The 18,229-nt window shown below is 40.2% G+C and overlaps 5 protein-coding genes and 1 non-coding gene across 7 annotated transcripts; 4 read left to right on the top strand and 2 right to left on the bottom strand.

The window, feature by feature from the left end:
* The first annotated feature begins 28 nt into the window (after positions 1-28).
* On the top strand, positions 29-1,507 carry LOC111603497 (protein cutoff). Its single transcript, XM_023321107.2, has 4 exons — positions 29-711; positions 771-888; positions 944-1,157; positions 1,222-1,507. Exons 1-4 carry the CDS (start codon positions 156-158, stop codon positions 1,468-1,470), a joined length of 1,137 nt encoding a protein of 378 aa, XP_023176875.2. The 5' UTR covers positions 29-155; the 3' UTR covers positions 1,471-1,507.
* Positions 1,508-1,568: 61 nt separating this feature from the next.
* Positions 1,569-4,604, bottom strand: LOC111603275 (protein disulfide-isomerase A3). Its single transcript, XM_023320791.2, has 5 exons — positions 4,337-4,604; positions 3,405-3,492; positions 2,990-3,342; positions 2,620-2,733; positions 1,569-2,559 (listed from the first exon to the last, which is right to left on the bottom strand). Exons 1-5 carry the CDS (start codon positions 4,483-4,485, stop codon positions 1,794-1,796), a joined length of 1,470 nt encoding a protein of 489 aa, XP_023176559.1. The 5' UTR covers positions 4,486-4,604; the 3' UTR covers positions 1,569-1,793.
* Positions 4,605-4,800: 196 nt separating this feature from the next.
* LOC111603285 (elongation factor 1-alpha 1) lies at positions 4,801-8,199 on the top strand. The gene is made up of 2 exons (XM_023320803.2): positions 4,801-4,896; positions 6,512-8,199. The coding sequence occupies exon 2, from the start codon at positions 6,527-6,529 to the stop codon at positions 7,916-7,918; it is 1,392 nt and encodes a 463-aa protein (XP_023176571.1). The 5' UTR covers positions 4,801-4,896; positions 6,512-6,526; the 3' UTR covers positions 7,919-8,199.
* On the top strand, positions 5,967-6,043 carry LOC111603568. The gene has a single exon (XR_002751694.1). It is a non-coding gene; the product is annotated as a small nucleolar RNA snR61/Z1/Z11 (small nucleolar RNA).
* A 678-nt stretch (positions 8,200-8,877) lies between the features above and the next one.
* Positions 8,878-18,109, bottom strand: LOC111603249 (microcephalin). 2 transcript variants are annotated; one of them, XM_023320760.2, is made up of 9 exons: positions 17,901-18,109; positions 17,468-17,699; positions 17,189-17,410; positions 16,937-17,129; positions 12,348-12,479; positions 12,196-12,290; positions 10,143-11,613; positions 9,441-9,659; positions 8,878-9,381 (listed from the first exon to the last, which is right to left on the bottom strand). In XM_023320760.2, the coding sequence occupies exons 1-9, from the start codon at positions 17,965-17,967 to the stop codon at positions 8,956-8,958; spliced, it is 3,057 nt and encodes a 1,018-aa protein (XP_023176528.2). In that variant the 5' UTR covers positions 17,968-18,109; the 3' UTR covers positions 8,878-8,955. The 2 variants fall into 2 exon arrangements, with proteins under 2 accessions (XP_023176528.2, XP_023176535.2); XM_023320767.2 differs by lacking the exon at positions 17,901-18,109 and adding an exon at positions 17,770-17,879 and having other exon boundaries at positions 8,879-9,381.
* LOC111603265 (zinc transporter ZIP11) lies at positions 12,890-15,284 on the top strand. The gene has a single exon (XM_023320780.2). The coding sequence runs from the start codon at positions 13,711-13,713 to the stop codon at positions 14,743-14,745; it is 1,035 nt and encodes a 344-aa protein (XP_023176548.2). The 5' UTR covers positions 12,890-13,710; the 3' UTR covers positions 14,746-15,284.
* Positions 18,110-18,229: the final 120 nt, after the last annotated feature.

The following is an 18,229-nucleotide window of genomic DNA, read 5'->3' as shown; positions in this document are numbered from 1 at the left end:
TACAAATCACTTGCACGCGCAACGGTTTGTTTACATTTTCGTGGTGAATGGCGAGCATAGAAGCAGAGCGCTGTATATAACTGTTTTTAGCGCATCATTCAAAATAAGCCAGCGAAAAAATTTTCAGCCTAGTAAAGTTTACAAAAGTTATTGATATGTATTCAAATTATAAAATTTTAAACATTAATGCGCGAGCGAGTCCGCCCCAGGATAAAGAATCATTTCCCACTGTTAAACAGCCAATTCATGTGGGCGAATACAGTTTGTCCGCCGAGGGCCATTTCGAGAATTCGCCAGCACGAATTTGTTTTCTAAATCAACTGCCGTTAAGCCAATTTCCATTTACTTTAATCCCTAATGTGGAAGATATGCATACAAAGAAATCTAAACCCAAGCCAAGGTATTTGGATAATTTGTTTTACTTTCTACGCTGCTCGTGGGATTCCTTCATTAAACGGAACGTTCACGGATTTCTTCAATTGGAAGCGGACATCGTTTGTAGTCGAGAAGCTTTACAGTTAATCATGTGCGCACCGTATGAGTACAAAAATAACTGGACTCTTGCAGTAAGCAAATATCGTAATACGATATACATATGTCCTGTGCACAATGCTGAACGACCTTTATCGGTATTCGATGAAAAGCACTTTAAAGACTTATTAATGGCCAATTGGATGAGAACATTGAGACAACATTGCCTGACAGCTGGAGGTAACTACCTAGATATTACTTAATAACTCCAGCTTTAGTTAATTCCAACGTGTATTCAGATAGCTATCAGCAAAGCAAATTGGACGGCCAATATTATTGTGTTTTCTGCATAGAAATTTGCGGCTTACAGGTGCTCTTCGATGCGCCCATTCTAGCGGAGCATACTCCCAATACGTTGTAAATATATTGTATCTATTGGTATTGTAGTTATAAAGCTACTTTTTCCTTACAGCTATGGTTTGCCTAAAACCTTTGTGGATCTGAAACTGCGTTTAGATACGATGAATCGCACCGAATGGTCGGCTCACAATCGCAATGAGGTGCTTAAATGGTGGGTTGAATCTTTTCTAGTTGGCATTGAAAAAGTTTATATAGCTTATCATGATAAGGAAGCCAATGTGCAAAAGATTAAACACACAACGGTGCGTGAGCTGTGGCGAGAGTGTGTGAGTCAACTTACTCCTTCAAAGACAGAGCATTCTCAATAAATGAAACATATCTTTATAACAGGAGCATGACTGGTCGCCAAACATATGTGGAAATTTTCTACGACGTCTTTTGGGCAGCATTCAAATGCTTTTGGCCCATGTGGACAGCGCTAGCACAGTTTATATCTTAGAATACGAAGCTAAGAATGGAAGTATTAGCTATAAATATGCAGAGGAGCGTACCGAGCACTCGTTTATACCCGATTGGTTTCGCTTGATGATGGAGGAGCGTATGGAGCATTTGAATGCAGAGATACGATTTCAAATATAAGTCTTCTGCAATTTGTATATATGCTGTACTATATATGGACAACTAATTTTAAATTTAAGTATATAACAATGAATATATATATATAAATGTGTATAATATTTTTTTTATATGAAGAAAGTAGATTTTACGTTTATTGACAGCATTAATTGAATTTGAAGAATCACACTATTAAATAATTTAATACACGTTGTTTACTTGTTGCTGTTGCAGTTGCTGTTTTTGCGATTGGCGGTTGGCTGAGAATGCATTCGATTTTACAAAAATATGGAAATGCTAGTTAGTTACACGCTAATTTAGATTTACGCAGAGATATAGAGAGGTCTCTACAGCTCGGTCTTCTTGGGCTTGCCGCTGCGATCAAAGCTATTCAGTTCTGTGGTCGCCTCCTTGGCAATATATTTGATGAAGTCGTCCAATTCGCGACCTCCATTGTAACTAACGGGCTTGTTCTTCGAGTCCTTGGGCAACCAGAAGAGTGTGGGGAAGCCACGCACGTTGAACTCTGGCGGCACATCGTTGGCAGTGGCATCCATTTTGACAATGGCCACTTCCTCGTTTTGCAGTTTCTCGGCCAGCTCCTCGTAGATGGGCGTAAGTTTCTTGCAGTGTCCGCACCAGGGCGCATAGAACTCGACCAGCGTGTCTTTGCCGTTGTTAATGACCACCTCATCAAAGTTCTTAGCGACTGCCACCTTAACAGGAGTATCATTAGACTCGGGCACGGGTTCACTCTTGATATAGGGCTCTAGTTCGTTGGCCAGCAACTTCTCAACAAAATCTTGCAGATTTTCCACAGAGAATTCATCCTTCAGGGCATATTTGAGATTCTTGGCATCGCGTGCCAAAATGACGGGCTTATCACCAACAAAATCATAGCCGTACTCATTTAATTCATGCTGGAAATCGTCCTTCGAGCTGATAGCAAAGTTAATCTGACCAACAAACTCCTTAGCCACCTTCAGAACACGATTACGCCAGTAGTTCGTACCCTTCGGATTCTTTTGGTAATCAACGGCATAGTAAGCAGTGATCAAAGGATTCTGGAAATCGCGAGAGGTATCCTGTGTACGATGACCGACCAAACCATGGCTGGAAAAGCGAAACGTTTGTTAATGTAAAAATATGTCAACTTAATTATGGTTAACTTACAAATTCTCCTTGACGAAGGTAGTCAAATCAGACTCTGAGCTACCCTCGAACTTAATTGTGGACGACTCGAATTTGTTGGTCAAGTGTGGTGCGCGTATTAGCACAATCTTATCTCTATGGAAGATATGAAAGATAAAACAAATGGTAGATGATTAATAATGGCTATTAGCTAGCAGTCTCAACAAAATTTATAAACTTTAACTTATAGATTAAAATATTGGACTAGCAAATTGCAATTGAAATAGAATTGCATTATACAAAAGAAATTATAAACTATTTATTAAGCTTAAGAAATATATGTATATGAGTAATGGATCTTATGGATCCTGATCTTGAGTCTTGATTACAGTTTCAATCCTGCCCCACTTACGTTTCGCCTTGCTGCTTTAGCACTGCCTCGTTCTCACTGTGTCCAAAACGATATTTCTCGCGATTCTTGTCTGCAAACTTCAAGAAAGTCTTTGCCAATTTGGAGTCAATGTCTTTGAAGTAACCGAAGATGGTTGTATCCTTGGAATCCAGGAATTTGGTTAGTTCCTCGACGCTGCGCACCTGCTTAGATGCAGGTCCCACCTGTGCACGCATATACTTAGCAATGCCATTAGCCTCGCGTGGTCCATTGTAATCCTGCGACACTTCATCCTGGCGGAAAATCTTCAGCGTTGGATAACCGCTCACTGAGTATTTACTACAAATTTCCTTTCCGGCCTCTGTGCAGTCAACCTTTTTGATAAAACCATTAAATGGAAGTGATATTGCTTTATTCGGATATTCATTCAGCTAACCTTGGCCAATTTGATTGGTGGATCGTCATCCTTGATGAGCTCAGCTGCTTTGGCATATTCAGGCTTCAAGCGTTTGCAGTGGCCGCACCTAAAATAAGTGGGAAGGAAATGTTAAATACGCGTCATTTATTCCAAGAAATAATATCGTAGTTTCGGGTTATCTAAAAGCAACTTGCCCAGAAGAAACTATGAGATGTTATCTTCTATGTTCCGAAATTCAGCTACCCTGGCAAGCAGACATGTACTAATTGAAAAAAACAAGTTTCATTAAGAGAAACATGAGGGGAACTATTTCCTGATAATCTTGCAAACAGATATGACAACCGATTTACTAGAAATTGCTGATTAAGTACATACTTAGTATAAAACCGAAAATACCCAATAGCGCCCATAACAAACAGGGTATAATATAAAACTCATTTCAGCACTTATCAGAACACAATTCATGTATGCTCTCTTATCATTCAAGCAAGACTCAATTAAATAGCTTGTTCTGCGCCTATTCTGCAGCTGATAAGTAAATTCGTTCGAGATGTGGCATTTGAAATCAAGCATAGGCGTCCCGGCCGGCATTTCAAGTTGCGCGACTAAATTAATACTTTGTCTACACAAACAAACAAAAATCTACTCACACATACATACAAATCTATTTGTTCATGCATAAGCTTAGACAAGTTTACAGCTTACTTTATCAACCCGCATACACACACTTGTATAAAGAACATCTATTTGCGCATACATATGTATGTACATAAGCTAAAATGGCCGACGCTGACTTGTCAATCCCTTGCTATATGTATGTGCCCTTTCTTTTTACACGGCAATCGCTGACGTGTACTTTTAATTTGATTAATCATGGTCGCAAAATTCACTTAATATTTACAATTGACGTTGCAAATACGAATGCTGCCACGCCCACCGCCCCGACTTACCAGGGTGCGTAGAACATAACCAATGTCGTCTCATGCTGCTTCAAAGTGGAGACGAAATTGTCATCACCAAGCTCCAACACATCATGCTCGGCACCAGCAACAGTTGCAATAAAACTGCACGCAAGAATAGCACCTAGTAAGCGCCACATTTCGTTCTTTGTTACTTAATAAAAAAATTGGTTAAATATATATTTTAACAAATACTGTATTCTCAACCGGCTGCTCTGATATTTTTACGTCTAGACCGGTCAAACGCTTTACGAGAATTGGATACGTTTTGACGGTCTAAGCCACGTCATTGACATTTTATAACACTGTTGGGGGAGTGATTGGCCGATTAACATAATTTACTCCACATTTAACATTCTTGGTTTCTGTTAACTAACAGAATAGCGCCAGCAAATCAATGGATATTCGATATTCGCGGTGCGACTCTGTAACGCCACGCTTGCAGAAACGAGGCTACAAGTTTCCTGTTACGCCGAACTCTCGTTCACTTTGTTCAAGTCTGTCGCCGGATTAGCATAGACTTTGTGATTTCTCATTCAATTTATTCGAGAGTAAGTTGTGTTGCCAAGTGAAAAAGAAATTTGAGTGCATACCTGTTTAAATTAAAAATATATGTGCAACGAACCAGCTGATTGCAGTTAACAATAAATTTATAAACAAATATGCGATTGGACTTTAAAAATGTGCATATTTGACAACATGTGGCTGCGTGTGTGGGCACTTGAAAGTTAACCTCTAAGCCGAGGCAAAGTGAAAGGTGGTGGCGATGACTGGAACGCAAACACGTGGCAAACAGCTTACAATGAAAATTTCACTATAACTATAAATTGTTTATAGTATTTAGTTGCTCATATGAGTCACTTTGTATTTTGGAATATGGTGTAATTGGTGCCTATGATGCCACGCCCACATGTGCGTGGCACATGTAAATGGCTTGACTCGCCACTGCGATCATAAATCAACTTGTATGAATGCAACATGTTTTAAAATTATCATTTGACATGCCTAAGGATTTGCAATTTGCAAATCACAAAAAGTTGCAAGCATTTCATCACCAAGCAAAACGTGGTTTTTTGCATGCGCGAAATTTTCCGCCTTTCTCTATACGTATGAACGCATAGAATTTCAAAATGGCGGCTCACAAAGCAATGGTGTGACTGACTAATCAGAAAGTGCTTGCAGCAATGAAAAAGTCAAACGTTGCCCTCACCGGCACAACACCAATTTTATGCGAATTGAATTAATTCTATGTTGCGAAATTGTAGATTGCAACGATTTAAACACATGGGAAAATTGTTATCTTTGCGTGAACTTCTAGTCCAAGATGGCTGGCGACGGTATGCAATACATGCATTTTTCGATCGTTCCCTATTGTGCTGCCAACCACTGCCTGATCGTCTGCTTTTGTTCGAATCATTGCTCGGTCGCCATTTTATTTTACTTTCTCACTTGCTCTCTTGCGCCACTAAAGCGGCCGGCAACAGCGTCACGCACACACACAACCGCATGGATAGATTAAATTTGCTGGAATTTTCTTTGCACATATGTATTGAAACCTTATGTTTGTATATGCTTACATACATATTGAATTTCATTTGATTAAGTTTTACTTATCTCGATTTTTAAATGATGATGGTACTATACCAGTTCTGCTACTGAATAATAATGAAGATAGCATAAATACCAATTAGCTGAAAAAATCGAGTTCTATACTAGTTACAAATTAGAATTATTTTAATGATATATTTTCTTTGCACGTTCCCTTTTATTGCCAGTTTCGTTTTGTGCCTTTGTTACACACATACACTTCCACCACCGAGACATGCGGCTGCGGCTAAACCTAACCTCAAAGCAATGTGTGCTCGCCGAAGCCAATGGTATAGAAAATGCGAACACAAACACGTTTCGTTTTGAGGTTAGGTCGAACTGTGCTGACAAAATCAAAGTTGAATTTGTGACCGCGTTGGCAAAAATGAATAAGAATTTTTTTGTACTCAATTTACTAATACTTGTGACGACCCATGTTAATTATTTTTTGCTAACAAATTTTGTTTACCCTTCCATTTCTTCCCCCCAATTGCTGGTTGTACCTGTGGGAACCCATTTACACACACTTACAAATATACACCCACTGCACGTTGTGAACCCCACTATTGAACCCAATAGCTCGTATAAACCAAGATGGGCAAGGAAAAGATTCACATCAACATTGTCGTGATTGGACACGTCGACTCCGGCAAGTCCACCACCACCGGTCACTTGATCTACAAGTGCGGTGGTATCGACAAGCGTACCATTGAGAAGTTCGAGAAGGAGGCTCAGGAGATGGGCAAGGGCTCGTTCAAGTACGCATGGGTTTTGGATAAATTGAAGGCTGAGCGTGAGCGTGGTATCACCATTGATATCGCTCTGTGGAAGTTCGAGACTTCCAAGTACTACGTGACCATCATTGATGCTCCCGGCCACAGAGATTTCATCAAGAACATGATCACTGGTACCTCCCAGGCCGATTGTGCTGTCTTGATTGTTGCTGCTGGTACTGGTGAATTCGAGGCCGGTATTTCCAAGAACGGTCAGACTCGCGAGCATGCTCTGCTTGCTTTCACTCTGGGAGTCAAGCAACTGATTGTTGGTGTCAACAAGATGGATTCATCTGAGCCACCATACAGCGAGTCCCGTTATGAGGAAATCAAGAAGGAAGTGTCTTCGTACATCAAGAAGATCGGCTACAACCCGGCGGCTGTTGCCTTCGTGCCCATTTCCGGATGGCACGGTGACAATATGTTGGAACCATCGACCAACATGAACTGGTTCAAGGGATGGAAGGTGGAGCGCAAGGAAGGTAATGCTGAAGGCAAGACCCTCATCGATGCCCTCGATGCTATCCTGCCCCCCTCCCGCCCAACCGAGAAGCCCCTGCGTCTTCCCCTGCAGGATGTCTACAAAATTGGCGGTATCGGAACAGTACCCGTCGGTCGTGTGGAGACTGGTGTCCTGAAACCTGGCTGCCTTGTTGTCTTTGCCCCAGCTAACATCACCACTGAGGTTAAGTCCGTGGAGATGCACCACGAAGCCCTCACCGAGGCCGTTCCCGGTGACAACGTTGGTTTCAACGTTAAGAACGTCTCCGTTAAGGAGCTGCGTCGTGGCTATGTTGCCGGCGATTCCAAGGCCAACCCCCCCAAGGGTGCTGCCGATTTCACCGCTCAGGTCATCGTGCTGAACCACCCTGGCCAGATTGCCAACGGTTACACACCAGTGTTGGATTGCCACACCGCTCACATTGCTTGCAAGTTCGCTGAGATCAAGGAGAAGGTCGATCGTCGTTCCGGCAAGACCACTGAGGAGAACCCCAAGTTCATCAAGTCTGGTGATGCTGCCATCGTCAACTTGGTGCCCTCCAAGCCTCTGTGCGTTGAGTCCTTCCAGGAGTTCCCTCCTCTAGGTCGTTTCGCTGTCCGTGACATGAGACAGACTGTCGCTGTCGGTGTCATCAAGGCTGTCAACTTCAAGGATGCTTCCGGTGGCAAGGTCACCAAGGCCGCCGAGAAGGCTACCAAGGCCAAGAAGTAGCTGGTTTCTATCAATAACAACAAAATTATGATGAAGCAGCCACAACCCAACAACAGCAACAACAATAACAGCAGCAGCAACAACAACAGCAACAATGATAAGCACAACAGTAGTCGAACACAAACACCTGTCCTGGGCAAGATGAATGATAAGATGATGTTCCAGCAAAAGCAAAAATTTAATTTTTTCCATCGTAAAGAATTTCGTCGGATACGAATGTTAAACGCCATCGCCGCCTAGACGATTGAGTGGAAGATGGAGCACACACACTGCAGATTTCAAGAAACAAAATTAAATATTTACCCTCAATCTTAAGTTTACCTACCACATAAATATATATATGATATTATAGTAAATTGATTTTATAATGATATCATACTTTTTCATAGTTCGTATATAATTTGTGTAGCAGCAGTAGCGCAGGCGTATAGCATTTATATATCGTGTATTCGTTAAAATTAAAATTTTGATTTTTTATATATCCTCTATTTTTGTTTTGCACACTACTTTGTACACTATATAAAAGAAAAACAAAGAAACAATACTAGAAGCGAAAAGATAAATAACTTTATTTACAACAAATAAAAGCACACTTTGTATTTATTTTTTCCACATGAAACATTCTTATGTTTTGCTTTTGATTTTCAGCGCTTTTTTTTATCATTTTGTCACTACACCCGCTGCCAAATGAAATATGAAAGTACAAATAACTACGATAAAAAGTACAAGGAACTGCATAACTATACAACAGAACTTTACCTCACTCAGACAGAAACAGATGTAACAAGAGTTTTGAAATAAATCAATATAATTGCAACTTGGACCGCTAAACTCGTTTTTAATTTAAATAAGCTTAGTATACATGTATATATATATATACATATATATATTATATATATATATATATATACAACGGATATATATATTGAACGGATGAAACGATTAGAAGGAATATGGTTACCCTAAAAGTATAAAATTGTGTATGTGGTCAACTAGAACATGTAACGCTAGATTCTTTTTCACTTATTCATTGCCTGCTATTTACTAATCACTAGAGCTGGGTCCTTATAACAAATTTTTTGGTCCCTCCGTATTTGGTCCTGCTGCTGCGGTGGGTCTTCCGGTTCCTGGCGCGGATCTTCGTAACGTATGCCGTTCGGTGTTACAATGGCACATTTCATCAGATACTTGCCAAACTTTTGCACCTGCATTGCCGTTATGCTATCCAGGACCCAAAGTGGCGACAGGTAGACGCGATCATCCTCGGCGCGTCTCTTGTCGCCCACAATGAATTTGGCCTTGTAGCGATTCTCGGTTAACTTGGCACCGCCCAACAGCAACAGCTCCTTGATATTGTTAAATGTGATGGGTCGACAGAGCGAGGAGACATAGAAGGTCTCCATAAAACGAAACAGTTCGCAGCGATAGGATACGCCAAAGGCTTGACGTTCCGTGCGGCAAATCTAGCGGGGATTGAGTAAGTTATTAACACACTTTTGACAGAATTTAGCAAGCAGCTCACCTCAACGGCACGTGAAAATGAGTTCAGTTCATAATGTTCTTCGCTCACCCACTTGCCAACACGAACCGATTCGAGTATCCATTTGAAGTTAACAATCCAAACGCCTCGCATCAAACCACGTAATAGATTCAATGTTCTCCTTGGCTCCAGACTAACCAAATGGGTCGTTCGCTTGGTCACTGTGGGATCCAGACGCATGCCACGCAGCTTGCGTATGGCCTGGGATGGCGTGACAAGCAAATGAGGATATCGGGTCGGGGGTGGAGGTGAGGTACAATAGAATCAATGGATGGATGAATGAATATATTGGTTAATTAATGGCAAAGCCATTAATCGAGCACAAGTTAGAGTCAGCATTTGTTTTGTATAAATATTTTTATGTATAATTTATTTGTGTGAAGCGCTCTGTTGTTTTACGACTGCCCCAAGTTCAACCATGTTTTATCAATATTAATTATGAACCAATGAGGTGGGCGTTGCACTTGAAAACCCAAACTCGAGAAACTCAGTTACTATACAAATAATATAAATGAATCAATTAAAATATAGAACAATATTTGCATATAGGATACAGAGTACAAATAGAGAGAGAAAGCCATCTATCTATATCTATATCTATACCTATATCTAAATCTATATCTATATCTATATCTACATCTAAGCGAGTACAATTTCTTAAGACGAGGATTTTGTGCTACCAACCTTATGGATGATTTGCACCTGCTCCTTATGCATATTCGTATGCACTAGCGTATGTATGACTCGATGCTTAGGTGTAGGCTTCAGACAATCTCCATGCGACTCGGATGTATCCGAATCAAAGGGCGTAACAAATCCCTCCTTGCTCTCAGTACTATCACATGTTACGTAATTGGGGCCTTCTGATATAGTTGGCTTCAGGGCTGACGCCGTTTGTCGCCTTTTCACTGTGTGAGTGGAGGCGTTACTACTATTCGTGCTTGGACGTGATTTGCTGCTGGATGACGATGATGATATGGGAATAGATTCATTGGGCGTGAAAAGTCGACGCATCTTGGGCTCCGTGGATTTCAGTTCCTTAGGGGTTGCACCCGCATTGAACGCCACTGCCTGCAGTGGTTGTGCTGTAAGCGGCGGTGGTGGTGGAGTGAGTAAACAACTCTCGCCCAGCTCCGCCTGATTGGCCAATGCCAGCGAACGCCGCTGCGATTTCGAATTAATGGAATTGATGCGTTCATTAATGTGATCCATGTCGACATTGAACAGAGTACGCCGACGATTTGAGGACGACCTCGTCTCGCTGCGCGGCAAGCGAGTGGAATTAAACACCGGCACAGGAGTATGCTCATCGATGCTGTCCAGCGATGTTTGTGTCGTTACATTCATGGGCGATTTTAAATTGATGTCGCTCAGCCGAGGATTTAAGTTTTCATTATTAAAATCACTTATCTGCATTTGCTCTACGGTATATACAGTACGACGTTCAGTGGCTCGTCCAATAATTGTCGCGCGGCTTGAGCTTATTTCCATTGTCTCTTGAACATAGTTGGTTTTATTAGCCGGCGGCGTTGACTCTGCAATGGATTGTGGCTCCTCGGTTATGGCTTCAAATGTAGGTGGATTCTTAGCCGCAGTCGGTGTGTCCGACTTGAAAGAGGAATTGTGGGAGGCGCTGCGCCGACGTTGATTGCGAGTTTTTTCTTGTAAATTTGTTTTAGTATCTGACAGTTGCAGGCTACAACGACGTTTAGCTCGTGGCTCAACTACTGTTTTAGCCACGACTACTGATACTGATACTGCTGCTGCTGCTGATGCTGATGATGATGCTGATGCTGATGATGTGTCTGACTCCTTCTCCTCTGTGTTAGCTTTCTCTGTGCTTTTTAATTGGCTGCGCCGCCGTGTCAGACGAGGTACCGTTGACAGTGTTTCAGCTACAACAGGTGTTGTGGAATCAAAAGCCAAACTGCTGCGGCGAATTTCTCGCAGCGGCCGAGATCGCTCTTGAGTGGAATCCACAGTCACCGAAGCGCTTCGTCTTTTAATTCTGCCCACACTTTTCTCCTGACACGGGAACAACTCTTTCTGAGTTGCGTCTTTATTGTTGGCAACAATTTTATTCTCTTTGTCCGTCGGAGTTTGTGTGTCCATTTGGTTCTGCACCTTAAATGGCGTAAAGCAGCCGCTGTTTATTCTGAGAAAGATAAAAAATGCGCTTTAGATTTGGACACTCATTATACTAAGAAAAATTAGTAGACACTAATTGACTCCAAAATTTTCCATGTCAATAGAAGTAGCCATGGAAATTGAGTAAAATTTTGTAATTTATATTTATATCACATGCAGAAGGCTTTATGTGCTCTTAATTAGGATTCGATCTAATATGAATAATATCATAGAGGATAATATAGCTATTGTAACAGCTATAGACAACTCAATCTAACTCTCTTAGGCTGTGGCAAAACTCACTCGATATTTTTGGTCTAATGGCAAATTCTAAAACTTGCAAATGGTGCCAAATGTTGATTTGGTTTTGATATTTATGAATTAAGAATGCGAATGTATAAGAGCCTGAAACTATGTTAGCCAATATAAGAGTGAGAATCGAATCGAATCAAATCGATAATTCTTTGTTTCTTCATCTGTACATATGCAACGTATAAGACTTTAAGGCACATATTACTTAACTTTCTTTTCAATTTTTATAGAAACCAATATGGGCATAAGTATAAGCATGGGAGTTACAGAATATCTTTTTTTTTTTAATTGGAATTACCTATTAAGTAGATTAGTAGCCGGCGATTCTGCACCCACGTCCTCCTGCTGCTGCTTGGTTTGGCTGAGAGTCTTAAAAAATCGCGTTATGGGAGTCTGGAAGAGACAAATATATTTAATGTCATATTTAAGAGTTGATCAAAGAATACTCACCTGTGGATTGGTTGGTGATATGGGCTTTGTTACAGACTTGGGCGTTAGATTATTTCTATCCTTGCTGCTAGTGGGCGTTCCAGGTCGTTTGCGTTTCTTGAGCTCTGAATCTGGTTGCATGCACCGTACGCGCTATAAGAGAGAATAACAAGGAAATAAATATAAGATACAATATTTAGCTAGACAACCAACCAACAAATGATAAAACACTTGTTTTACCTAATGATGCCATGAGCTGCTGCTGCTGGTGATTTCTCAACTGTCACTTTTTTAGCTAAAAACCCACTGTTTTATTTGTTTATAATGTACGTGATAACTGAATCGTTGCTAACTTTTGTTTATATTAGCGCGACTTTTATCTCTCTCTTGGTCAGATTGCAAAAAATAAGGTACTTAGCTTGCTCTTAGCATTTCTACATAATAATAAAACGATAAATATTAACAACTGCATTTAGCAATTATTGTCAATAATTATTATTATATTTTTAATAAAGAAAATTATTTTTGCAATTTAAATGCGCCTAAATTTGTATTTTTATTTTATGAAACAAACAGGTGTGGAAACATTGGCAGTAGATTTTGCAGCCCTGGTTACTCTCTCACGGCGACTGCGCTGTAGCAAGAGCGTCAACCCCCTCTTGTTGTATAAAAATTGCTACAGCACAGCCGTCAGCCTCAGTCTGCGGCTCACTCAGCGTTGGTCGCGCTCGCCTCTTGTAAAAGAAACTAAAAGAACGAACGCTCTTAAGCTATGATTTAGTCAAAACCAAAAACTGGCAGTATTACGCGATAACATACATTCTATAACGTTGAAACAGTTTCAATTAAAAGCACGCATCCGCAAAAGATAAGCAACAAGTGTTGCCATACTTGCAACTAAAATCAAATTCATTCAGCAGCCAGCTGCAAGCGGTGTCGGAAGAAAAACCAAAGAGAGAGAGAGAGAGGGAAAGAGAGCGAGCGAACGAGTGAGAGAGCCAACGAGATATTCTGGCAATATTTTTGTGTTTTTACGTTTTGTTTGTTTTGTCACAATTGTCAATCGGCATTGAAATAAGAACAGTTTTAAGAAACTACACAAAATCTGTGCGGAAAAGCAAAAAGAACAAGTAATAACGTGGCAACGCCTCAGCCCGTGTCAGCTGCTGCGCGTTAGTTTGAAAAATAATTTAAAAAAAAAAAACACAGACATCAACAAGAAGAAAACTTGTTTTGTATCTGTGGTTTACGTGCGATAACGATTACAAGTACATAAATAATAAGAACGCTGCAACAACAAGGCCTCATCTGCTATTTCATCAGTAATTCAGCGCCATCCAGCGCCAGGTACTAAATCAAAGCAAAAACAAAATCAAATATAAAGATGATACCTGGCTATGGGCCCGTCACGCAAGCCCTGCTGGGCACCTTGCTCACCTGGGGCCTAACAGCAGCAGGTGCGGCACTGGTGATCTTCGTGCGAGGCAATCAGCGACGTTCATTGGATGCAGCATTGGGTTTTGCGGCGGGCGTCATGATTGCTGCCTCGTTCTGGTCGCTGCTTAACCCAGCCATTGAAATGGCCGAGACCTCGAATCTCTATGGCTCCTATTCATTTCTGCCCGTGGCAGGCGGCTTTCTGCTTGGCTCGATCTTTGTGTATGGCTGCGATAAATTGATGTCATATCTGGGCTTGAATAGCACCAACATGATGATACAGATGACGCAGAATAGCAAAGATAAGGCTGATATTGCCATCGATGAGATGAAAATGAATGGCTCAGCGACGGATAGACATGCATCCAAGAGTCTCGATAGCTTCTCGGACTGTTTGAGTGTGCAACACAGCGGCGAGTCGCGCAGACGGAAGAAGGGTGGCAGCATTGGCGAAGTGGAGCAATGCACGTATACAGTAGGGGCGGCGTTGGAACAGCAACGTGCCCAGGAGGCGTTGTCACAGTGGAAAAGGATTATGCTGCTCGTGGTGGCCATCACTGTGCACAATATACCCGAAGGCTTGGCAGTGGGCGTCAGCTTTGGTGCAGTGGGCACTACGAATAGCTCGACATTCGAGAGCGCTCGAAACCTGGCCATTGGCATTGGCATACAAAATTTCCCAGAAGGATTGGCCGTCAGCTTGCCGTTGCACGCCGCGGGATTTAGTGTGATGCGTGCTCTATGGTACGGTCAATTATCTGGCATGGTGGAGCCGATCTTTGGTGTCCTAGGCGCCGTGGCAGTTACCTTTGCTAACCTAATATTGCCGTATGCTTTGTCATTTGCTGCTGGCGCTATGATCTATATTGTAGCCGATGATATTCTGCCGGAGGCTCATGCCAGTGGCAATGGCACAATTGCGACATGGGGCACAGTGTCTGGATTCCTGATTATGATGTGCCTGGAAGTGGCGCTATCATGATAAAGCAATGGCCACAGCAAAAAAAGAAAACAGAAATGAGACACGTTCCTATGCATGAAGCATTCCAGGCAAAGGACTTCACAAAAATCATTCATAGTGTAAATTCCTTTTAAATATCGTACTTAAAAGAAAGCGCATTTTTTATTGTCTTGTAAATATATATAAGGTATATATAGTATGGCCGAAATCTCTGTATCTTTTATATATGTATATATATATATTTATATACATTTTGTTAGAAATCTCAGAGAATGTTTTTGCCTGCAGCGCGTTTAACGCATTAAGATCGAAAGAAAAACCCAACCGTAACTAAGTATTTTTTTATATAAGTAACTTGGCTTCATTGTTTTTGCCCTGTTATATAAATGCAAAAAAAAGTAACTACTATATACATATTTATAATTTTTAATATCTGTCTGTAAACAGACGTGCGCATGTGAAATAGGTTTTAAGTTGTCAAGTGCCCTGTCTTTTGTTCTTCCTCTTACTGAACTGTCGTAATATTTAAGTAATAAAACATAATGTCTGTGCGTTCAGTACAACACAAAATTTATTAAGAACATTTGCATTTTTTTTCTGCTTTGAACCAGACTATGCCATGAGACCACTTCTCTCACTGCCTCTCTGTATTCTGCTGCCAACTTCCTGGCCACTGATAAGACATATTGTACACTACGTGTTACACGCAAATTGAATTAGATAACCTAAACACAGTCCCGAAGTGCACAAGGCCCAGAGGTAGGCTAAGTGCCTGACATTTGTTGTCTGTGATAAGAATCTGTCGAGCGAAAGTGCAGACGGCACTTAAATAGCAACATTTTGTTTCTATTATATTTGTGCTGCCATCTTTGGATATACTGCGTAAAAGAGGAGAGAAGAGGGTATGCCACAGCAGGTGCTTAGATGTCTATATATGACATATATAGAGGTTATTTCTAAGTCGATCACTTTTGAAATATATATAGCGTATTTTCTAGTGCTCAAGATTATGCTTTTCTGCTGCAAACTTTGATATACCCATTACAATTTCAGCGGCAACGGGTATGCTGACCTAAAGCGCTTTGAATAGCCAAACTCCATTCAAGCAGTAACTTGAAAACATAAAAACATGCTAGTAAAATCTACTCATTCTATGAAGAGAATACACTTAATACAGGGTATTTTAGGTCAATCAAATATTCTATAAGTATAAGTAGAACATATATATACAATAAAAGCCAGGGTAACAGCTAACCCACGACTTTAAACTGGAGCACTGTCAGAGTATACATATCAATTGCTTATCTGACTCATCGTGGCTCGTTCGTGATACTATACCGATTCACTTGGCCTTATCAAAAATGTGTTTGGGCAAAGCCTAAACAACTAATCGATTTGTTTATTTTATAGCATTTTTTATGAGGCCAATAAACCAATTAAATAGCGACTATTTCTAACTGAAGTTGATGGCTTCCGAAGCAATCTGAAATATTTACAATGTCCGATCTCTGGATAACAACAATTGCTGCTTGAGATTAACGAACAGTTTATGTAAATCAATTTTATATAGAAATCGAAACTAGTTGAGCAGCTCTTAAGGTACGTAGCTTTATATGGAAATTCATCTCAGAAACCACGTGCTAGATATAACATAAGAGCTTTGTTTATACTATATTAAGATTATGCAATTTACGAGGGTGATATTTTACGTATAAAGACGACAAAAGATGCAATAGAAATATATGAATAATGCATAAGTAAAATAACATAAGTAAAACGAGATATTTCTATACTGATAATACAGATATTTCTATACTGATAACTATACTACTCTGTTTAGCACAATTGAACTCTTATAAGATGATTCTGAAAGCATTTTAAGCAAAATTTTAAGAAAATCGTTAACAAAAAGATAAGCCTTTTTTTTTGCAACTTCTTATTTAATTCAATTCCAATGCATAGTTTGAAATTTACAAACCTTAATTCTTTTAAAAAATTTCTTAACTTTTTTTTAGTTTACAGAACTTAGAACATATGCATATAAAATCGTGTCTTGTATTATTAGGACAAAATGGATTCATAATCATCTCATCATCATTTTCCATAGATGAAAGGAAAATCTATGGAAAAAATGACTTAAGTAATATCTTGTTTTACGCTTGTTATGCAGTCTTATATAAATAAATATATAGAGTACGATTGCAGTACTCACCGACAATTTGCCATAGAGTTCTGGGAATTCATACATGTGAATATTGCTAATGGGAAACTGTTTGGGATCACATAGACGGCGTTGCACCTTACAAGCCTCAATCCATAAGATGGAAACAATTGGTATATTCCAGCTTTGAGCACGCTTATAGGTGGACAAGAGGCCATCCTTAAAGACCACATGAGTGGTATTGCTATAAAAAACAATTTTTGTTTTATTTTTTAATAAAATATTAAGTTAGGTTAAGTTTACCGCAACAGACGATCGTTGGTCTGGGCGCCTAGTTTTGATATGATGTTCTTAACTCCCTCGGAGCGATTATCATTGCCAGTGCGTACCTCAACGTAGACAATGACATCCTTTAAAATCTCTGAGAGCGTTGGCGGTGGCTGCGGATTTCGCTCTTCTGCCGCTATAATGCTAATCTCAGCATGCGGCACATCGAAATTGTTGTAGGTACTTTTGGTAGATTTTCTAACAAGAGGAGTTATAGATCATTACATGTGTATATAGAAAAGTTTTAGTACTTACTTGAGCGCACTTATGGCGCGCATGCGTAATGCGGCGCTAGGACTATTGAGATCACGCTGCAGTTGGTTTAGATGTGGATCTCGTTTGGCTGCTATGTCGGGATCAATTAATTTGGGACTTGCAGCTATGCTTTCTGCAGCCCTGGATTTGGGCGTCACAATCATGTTAGCAATCGCTGGCGTCGTTGCAATTGTTGTAGCTGAAGGACTGTCGATGACAGTCACAAGCTGATCTGTGTCACAAATATTTTATTAATATTATAAAGAAATATATAGTTAAATATATATTGTAAGTTTACGCACTCTCGGCCATTATTCGAGTTTTCCACATTATATAAAGATCCAAAACTTATTTTTAATACTTTAAATTTAGAGCTCCCCAAATTAACTATAAATTTTTTGATGTTTTAGATAAGTAAAATTACAAAGCTAACCTGTTGTTTTTGTCATATGGACTGCCTTTGAATGCCAACGGAGCTCGTTTACACTCATTTCTGTCATTGTATTCGTATTAAAGAACCACCGCACATATATCTTTCGATTATTATTGCGTAATAAACTTGTCTGTTTAATTATTTGTTTAAAAGTTGCTAAATTTTGCAAATTTTACGCGGCCGCTTGGCTTCGGACAGTCGAACTAAGAACAGGGCTGCACAATTGTTATCGAGTTGGGGCTATCGATCGGAATATGTTAGCTAACAGAGTTTGACTATGTTAGGCTAGCAGCTGTTATTGATTGCGATTGTTAGCGCGCAATAGAGTT

Source organism: Drosophila hydei, unplaced genomic scaffold (assembly GCF_003285905.1).
Source record: "Drosophila hydei strain 15085-1641.00,03,60 unplaced genomic scaffold, DhydRS2 tig00008122-arrow-pilon, whole genome shotgun sequence".
In the NCBI taxonomy this organism is placed as follows: domain Eukaryota; kingdom Metazoa; phylum Arthropoda; class Insecta; order Diptera; family Drosophilidae; genus Drosophila; species Drosophila hydei.
This window is presented reverse-complemented; position numbering and strand designations above follow the sequence as displayed.